This window comes from Schistocerca cancellata, chromosome 7 (assembly GCF_023864275.1).
Source record: "Schistocerca cancellata isolate TAMUIC-IGC-003103 chromosome 7, iqSchCanc2.1, whole genome shotgun sequence".
Lineage (NCBI taxonomy): Eukaryota > Metazoa > Arthropoda > Insecta > Orthoptera > Acrididae > Schistocerca > Schistocerca cancellata.
Window position 1 is genome coordinate 260,081,518 of NC_064632.1, and position 8,727 is coordinate 260,090,244.

At 39.0% G+C, this 8,727-nt stretch overlaps 1 protein-coding gene across 1 annotated transcript in view; it reads right to left on the reverse strand.

Annotated features, from left to right (window-relative positions):
- Window positions 1-8,163, reverse strand: part of LOC126092213 (exosome complex component MTR3-like) — a 37,810-nt gene extending 29,647 nt beyond the window's left edge. Inside the window, exons 1-2 of the mRNA XM_049907709.1 lie at window positions 7,962-8,163; window positions 7,613-7,866 (exon numbers count right to left, since the gene is read on the reverse strand). Coding sequence (XP_049763666.1) covers window positions 7,613-7,866; window positions 7,962-8,124 — 417 coding nt within the window. The 5' untranslated portion in view covers window positions 8,125-8,163. The remainder of the gene's footprint in view (window positions 1-7,612; window positions 7,867-7,961) is intronic.
- Between the last annotated feature and the right edge of the window lie 564 nt (window positions 8,164-8,727).

An 8,727-nucleotide genomic window follows, 5' to 3' on the forward strand; every position in this document is an offset into this window, starting at 1 on the left:
TGTCGTGGGGATGCTCAGTAACTTCAGTAGCAGATGCTACATGGTAGACATAGTGCTTACCAGAAAGGGTTACTATCAAAATTCAGAGAGAATATATTCCAAAAAATATTGCTTCCTTCCACATGTATCTTGCAGTATGGCAATGAAGAGAGAATCAGTGTGTTAGAGCTAATGCACAGGCTGCACCTCACACACCAATCATGAACATAACAGTGAAGAGAGAAAATGATAGTGGTGCCTGAAGGAGCCCCTGCCACAATTGATAAGTGCCTTGGTGAGTACAGATGTAGTTTTCATTAGCCTATCATTAGCTTTCTTCTTGGAAAATATCAATGTATTAAACCTTAGGTTGAAACTTCCTGGCAGATTAAAACTGTGTGCCCGACCGAGACTCGAACTCGGGACTTTTGCCTTTCGCGGGCAAGTGCTTTACCATCTGAGCTACCGCAGCACGACTCACGCCCAGTACTCACAGCTTTACTTCTGCCTGTACCTCGTCTCCTACCTTCCAAACAAGGTAGAGCACTTGCCCGCGAAAGGCAAAGGTCCCGAGTTCGAGTCTCGGTCGGGCGCACAGTTTTAATCTGCCAGGAAGTTTCATATCAGCGCACACTCCACTGCAGAGTGAAAATCTCATTCTGGAAACCTTAGGTTACTTGCACTGTTCTCTCTTTAGTTAAAACCTCAAACAAAGTATACAACTGTGGATTACATAATGGTAACCTACATTTCACATTGTTCACAGTACAAACTGTTTATTTCCTGAACATCTAAAATTACTCTTCACATCAGCTAATAGTTTTACTTAAAAGATTCCTGGGCATAATGTCACAGTTTGGATTCCACAAATGTTGCTTGATTGAGAATGCTATTTATACATTCACTCATCAAATATTACAAAAGGCTTAAATAATAATCCATCACCTGTTGGTATTTTTTGTGATCTCTCCAAGGCCTTGATTGTGTAGATCATGACACTGTCTTACAAAAACTCAACTGTCATGGAATTGATGGCGTGACACACTTGACAAACAGAATACAAAAAATTGTGCTGGATAATTCAGACAATGTAGGAAAGATAAAAAAACTCTAGTGACGGGTAAAAATCCCATAGGCAGTCCAAAGGTGTTCAAATTTGGGTCCACTCCTATTCCTTTTATATGTGAACGACCTTCCACTTAACATTCAAGAAGCAAACTTGGCATTTCTTACAGATGATGATAATAATGTTATAATAAATCCCACTAGAGGGAAGGCAACACAAGAGTTAGTACGTGACAGTTTCCAACGAATTCTTAAGTGGTTCTCTGAAAATGTATTCTCCCTAAATTTTGAAAAAAAAAAAAAAAAAGACATACTACATTCAGTTCTGTACAGCAAATAGAGTCCTACCAGTAACTGAAGTAGCATACGAACAGCAGTCAGTAAGTAAGTAGGGTAGAATGCTCCAAATTTCTGGGTGTACATATTTGACAAAAACTTAAACTGGAAAAAGCACATTACTGAGCTTCTCAAAAAATTAAGTTCAGCTACTTTTGTTCTTCATATAATTGCTAATTTTGGAATTAAACGTATCATCCTCCTGACAAATTTAGCATATTTCCACTCAATAAAGCTGTACAGAATAATTTTCAGGGGCAACTCACCACTCAGAAAGAAAGTACTGATTGTGTAAAAGCATGCTGTAAGAATAATGTGTGTTCACCCACAGACATAATTTAGGCATCTTTTTAAGGAGCTACACATTTTAACTGCACCATCGCAATACACATTTTCACTAACGAATTTTGTTATAAATAATAATCCACTACAACTTGGGAAGAACAGTGATGTACATACCTACAACAACAGAGGAAAAATGACCCTTATTACCCATTGGTAAAGCTGTCAGTGGCAGAGGAGTTCAACATGCAGCAATAAAATTTGTTGATCATTTGCACAATTGCATTTCTGACAGATAATGAAGCACATTTTAAATCTACCCTAGACAACTCCTCCTATTACACTGAAAAATTTATATTTAAAAAGTGGTAGCCCATACAAAAATGACCTTTAATAAAGTGTTGTTGCATGAGTAGGAATAAAATGATAACAATGGAAAATTCTGGATGGAATAATACATTATTATGAAAAGGTTAATTGCTATTAATCATATAGTGGAGAGCCAGAGACTGTGGTCATGTGTATGTACGCAATTTGCGCGTGTGTGTGTGTGTGTGTGTGTGTGTGTGTGTGTGTGTGTGTGTGTGTGTGTGTGTGTGTGTGTGATTCTGATGAAGGTATGTTTGGCCAGAAACTTTGTTTGGCAGTCTTTTTGTTATGCCTATAATTATCCTTTTCATAATATTGTCAATAAAATGATAAGTGTGTTCATTAATGTTAACACTAATCACACATACATATCCTATAAACTGACTCATTCCACATTCCAATAAAATTGTTCAAATGATCTATGGAACATGTAACTACTTAACTAACCAACAAAAATGCTGCCATCGAAACTGCAGAATATTTCAACAGGGCAGCTGCTTATTCAGGAAGAGTAAAGAACACAACATTACTTCTGTTGGGGACTTGGCTTCTTAGAAGCCCATGTCTCAGTTGCAAAGGTCACAGGAGAAGATGATGATGCAGCTCAGAACAGTTTGGAATACTTGATTTGAAGGATACGCACTAGACTAAACATTGTCTGATTTTTTAAGTATCCCAGTTCCCCGTCATCATTTAAAGTTAGTAAAATGTGCCATTAAATTTCAAGAGCTGTAAGCAAATGTGCATGACAAGGCATCACTTGGTCATCCAAAAACCACCCTCGTCTCTTTCACAAAGGCACTGTAACTTACAAAAATAATGGAAAATCCTGTTTGGAGTACCAAAAATTTAATGAGTGGGGACAACCAATCACTGGACAGACTGATTCATTTATTATGTTCACAAATCCCCTCAAGAACAACAACTTTCAAGAATGAAGACTAAGGTTCACATCACCTTAATGACAAAGTCATTAGAAAAAGAGCACAATCTCTGATTGTGGAAGGATGTCAATGAAATTGGGTCAACCTACTGCAAATGAACCAGCCTAGTATTCACCTCAAGCAATTTACAGAAATCACAGACAACCTGAATCCAGATGGTCCCAGGGATCAGAACCACTGTCATCCCAAATACGACTCCTGTGTCTCACCACTGACCACCTAACTTGGCCATTACCTTCAGCACTGTGAAACAAGTTAAAGTACATATTAACAAAAGACAAGCAAATTGTAGAAAATTACCCCGTATGCTGTAAACAACAAACTATCGCTATACGAACTGAATGATATTCATGCTTATGCCGGTTAAACCTAACCCTGAAACTTTCAAAAATGCTGCTTCCTCTTTCATATTAAAACAGCTGCTATTCAACTCCTATTGTTAGCTTAATATTGCAACAATAAAACTGCTTTTAACTTCAAAGTTTATCTGAATTTCTGTTCAAGGTAATTATTCTCCAGTACTTTACATGCAGCGATTTTGTTGCCGGTGAGTATGGAATACTGGTATAGGAACCACATCTTAAAATACTCTCGTAAAATATGTTGTTTAAACTCATCTAACCGTATAAAGCTAATCTGATAATTGTAACAATATTATGAAAAGCATAGTTGCTACTCACCATATAGCGGAGATGCCAAGTCACAGATAGGCACAACAAAAAGACTGTCACAAAATGAGCTATTGGCCACCAAGGGCTTTGTCCATAAACGAACAGACATGCACTCACACTCATGCAAACACAACACACACAAACACATGACCGCAGTCTCTGGCAGTTGAAGCCAGCTCGTTTTGTGACAGACTTTTGTAGTGCCTATCTGCAACTCAGTATCTCCACTGTATGGTGAGTAGCAACTATTTTTTTCATAATATTGTTACAGTGCATTCTGGATTTTCCACTGTCTGATCTGATAATTGGGAAGTCACAAAGTGCTTGTTAAGATTACTGTTCTCATAGCTCATACTAAATTGTTCCATTTTCAAAGTATCCCAGTTACATTTGAAGTTACTACAACGTGCCATCTGAATGAAATGCCATGACATAAATCCATATGAGCCTAGTGAGAAAAAGTGTCAATGAGTTGTTAGAATATGTAAAACCACATAGCTAGCCACACCAATGGCTGTGTTCTGGCTTGTGCATCACACTGCAGTAGCTGTCGTTAGGTAGTCATTGGCAAGCTGATGTAATAAATGATTACACAAAATGGTTGCAAGAATAAGACTTTGAGATGATTTGCCCGTGGATGATAAGGAAGCTTCTGATCCAAAATGGTTCAAGAATTAATAAAATTACTGAGCAGATAGGTCATTTAAGACTGCAATGTACAGTTCTCTGAAACATTAATTATTCTGGAAGAAGCTTAGAGGAGGAGGAGGAGATTAGTGTTTAACGTCCCGTCGACAACGAGGTCATTAGAGACGGAGCGCAAGCTCGGGTGAGGGAAGGATGGGGAAGGAAATCGGCCGTGCCCTTTCAAAGGAACCATCCCGGCATTTGCCTGAAGCAATTTAGGGAAATCACGGAAAACCTAAATCAGGATGGCCGGAGACGGGATTGAACCGTCGTCCTCCCGAATGCGAGTCCAGTGTGCTAACCACTGCGCCACCTCGCTCGGTAGGAAGCTTAGAGTACCAATAAACCTTTATTATTAACACAAAACTTTGTGTAAGGCAAATTCAGTTTCCTGACTCGTACCATCTCCTACTTTCGCACCAGAGTAAAAGATGAGATCTACGACACAGAAAGCAATGACTGTATAATAGGAGCAATGTTACATGCTGAATGATGTAAGAGACTGCAGATATTACTAAGTAACTTCCAGAGAGTCATTCAAGAACATTATGTCTCCTGCAACTACTACTACTACTTTTTTTCCCATATCACCAAAAACATCTACAATGTACTGACTATGTAGCATGTGCTTAATGCTGTCAGTCTTGTAGGTTCATAGTCATATGATATCTCCTCATATTGAGGCTTCTTGGATTGTAAAATCCAAGTGTGTTAGCAAGTAAACATGAACTACGGTTCTTCCTTTCCAACAAATATAAATGACATTACACTACAGAAGTGTCAGCACATTGTGTTCTAATAATTCTCTTCCAATTAATGCTAATTTCACTCAACTAGTTTTCTTTACACAGAAAGCAATATGTTAACTATCCGTGTATGAAACACTTCTTTGGCCTTAGGAGGAGTCAAAATCACAACTATTTCTAGAGTTGGTAAGTTCACTTCTCAGACAAGTACTGTTGCAAAATTGACAATGACTGCTTTCAGAGGATTTAAGAGGTGTTTTTTAACAGTTGTCTGAATTAAAATTTGATTGTATGTTAACAGGAAGATACAATACAGAATAAAAGTCCTTTGTTAACAGCTAAACATCTCCACAAAATAATAATCAGAAGGTAAAGTTACTGGTTGGTAGAAATGCCAACAGAAAAATATTCTCTAGTAACTATCTATAAATAGATCTCATTAGAGGACACCTTTCAGACAGGAGAAGCAACTGAGCCATGAGAGAGAGAGAGAGAGAGAGAGAGAGAGAGAGAGAGAGAGAGAGGGAGGGGGGGGGGCATATAGTTGGTGTCCCCTTGTGCATATCTGCCTGCCATTCAGACCATCTTCTACGATGACCTATCACTACATAAACAATTTCATTCTTTGTCAAACAGTGAATGTGGCTCAGTGTCAGACTATGGACAAAAAGGTCTTGGATTCAATTTCCAGCTAGTCCTAGAATTTGTGTGGGTCGTTTTTCCAGTTCTTTTATCTCTGCAATGTTTTTTAAAGTGAAAAATGCCGAGCAGCAACATGATTCAAAATCCACATTAAACTGTAGGTCTCCCTATAAATTGCTGGGCAGAAGAGTTTAAACGTAAAAGGAAGGCAATGGCACACCACCTCTAACAAGACCATGCCTAGTAAAGCACTGTGGTGTTCAAGCCAACTTTCAGGTTGACGATCGCTTTATCTTAATGGAGTCTCATCACAATGGAACCCTTGTCCAATATGTAACCCACACACTTTCTGAGTCTGATAATAGAGATTTGTCATTACATTTAAACAGATTCTAATACTCTGTGAAAGTTCCTTTAGCTCATTATTGGTCTTCACAATAAATGTACCCCTCTCACTCTTGGCCTGAGTTACCTAACCGTAACAACATTATTTCATTCCCGTATACCTTGCCTATGAGCATAATTAATCATTGCAATGATGAATAAGTTGAAACTACTTCATTACACTTCTATCTCTTAAAATGTTATCATTAGAGGCCAACCTCAATTATAACATGAAAGACCTAAGAGAGGCAAGTGATTAACATCTAGCCAAGAATGGAATCATTTGAGATGGAGACAGACAAATGAAGGGAACAGAACTGGTTTTCGTTCTTAAAAGATAATATAGTAGCATTCACCTGAAGAGTTTTAGTGAAATAATGAAAGCCCTACATCAAGATAGCCCAAAGAGATTTGCACCTTGATCCACCTCAACATGAGTTTCCCCCTGGCACGCTATCATGACAGATTAATGAACGAAAACCAATAAGGACAATCAGTAAATAGCACAATTTTCAAGATTACAGCAGAAGGATCAGCACACTGTGGTCTAATAATTATCTAACATTTAATGCTAATTTCATCACATTAACTTCCATTAGCCAGAATGCAACAAGTTAACATATCCAGAAATGAAATACAAACTTTTAGTTACAGTTACTGCCTACCTTTCCTCCAGGAATTTTTTTATAATGACATCCATTAATCAATGATCAGCAACACAAAATATTAAGGCTTGGTTTCATTTGTTATTTGGATATTACTGAGGTCAGTGCATCAATTATAAGCCCCCATAAAAAAAAAAACAGACAGAACAAAGAATAAAAGTAAATATTTTAACACTTCCTAAAAGATTAAAGGCAAATGTCTGATATAGACTCGAAACAGAGCTCTTTCTACAGTATTAGGGGCTAGGCACTAACCAGCTGAGCTCTTCACACACAGATTGGTTCAATACTTCAGTATTCAAGACCTCCCCCTTAATTTCCAAACAATGGGTTGAGGGTCAAGTTCCAGCCCTCAAACTGTTTTACCATAAGGAAATTCAATAGGCTACTAGAGCACTGAATTTCATTGCAGGTGGGAGGGCAGAACAATTCATCCTACAAACATAATCATTTTATTGTTATGACTAACCCGTTTTCTGCTGTATCCTCCCTCCCAGGACGGAACTATTCAAGGACCTGCAGGAGGCTGGAAAGCAGAAGATAAGTATCGGAAAAATGAACCCTTTGGTGGATCACACTGTGTATGCTCAGCTGTATGGGGGGGGGGAGTGTTCGTAAAAACTGTTGCTCCAAGTTCGACCGCCGGTCCACATATTATTTAAATCGGTCGGGAAGTTTAATTATTTTGAATAACGCGTGTAAGTTTGAAACATGGGCCACAAAAAGTAGTGGCATCTCAGCACAATAAAAATGAGACTGTTACGTTATACATTATTGTGGACATACTTCAATAATATAGCAAAGAAAAGGTCTTCCGAAAACTACAAACTTATAATTCTCACACGACAAACTGCTGGTTCTAAGGCTCTACGTAACATCAAGCTGTATTGTTTCTCTTCTGAATCCTGTTGATGGCCTCTTCTTTTTTTGCACGAAAATGGAGCATATTTGAATTCACAATACAATTCGCCGTTTATGCTGTATTCAGACTTCCTTGGAATTTCTCGGGGATCGAAGACTGAACAGACAACTTTCGTTCTTCCCTGTTCCAAATAAGCTGAACCTTTAGCCTGACTCACCACACCAGTTTTCATGTCTAAAAAAAAATTACAAAAATCAGATGACAAATTACATCGGTGCTAATTCTACATTCAAAATCCACAGCGTCAACCAAGCAACCAAGTTACATACAAACTTTACGTTGTTCGTCCATATGCCTCCCACAGGCTCTGACACCATTGCTTGGACATATACTTTTTATATACTCTGCGTAAGTCAGATCTGGTTTTTCGACGTGCAATAAATATGACGTCGAATTTTCTGGACCCTGAATTCGCCTGCTATCTGTCCCCATGTTTAACCACAAGTATCAAGTAAACAAAACATCCGCGCGCAAAAAAAAAACACTCGAGTATACATATGCACACCAGAGATCATACGTACTGACGGTATCGATCAAAAGTATCGACTTGATGAAAGATCGTACGTAAAAAGCTCTTCAACCCGGTTTCCAGAGGTATGGTTTTCTTTCACATAGATCCCCCAATAGTACCCTTACACGCACCTGTAGATCGTACTCGCTCCAATAAAGGGGGTAAGTCAACAGTTGGCAACGGAGGTGAGTCGTCGACGTATTCGGCGAGGAGGACGAGTGGTTTCCCGTACAACACCTCTGCGAGTGAAGCATTTAGATCCTTCTTGACTGCGGTTCGCAAGTCCAGTAAAACCCACGGGAGGGCGTCTGTCCACTGGCCACCATATGCCATGATTGCTGCTTTTAAGGTGCGGTGGAACCTCTCCACCAGACTGTTGCTCTGAGGGTGGTAAGTTGTCGTACGGAATCTGTCTACACCGCACAGTTGACAGAGCCGTGCGAAGAGGTTCGCTTCAATCTGGCGCCCCTGGTCCGTTGTTATAGAGGAGGGACAGTCAAAACGTGAGATCCACGACTCGATAA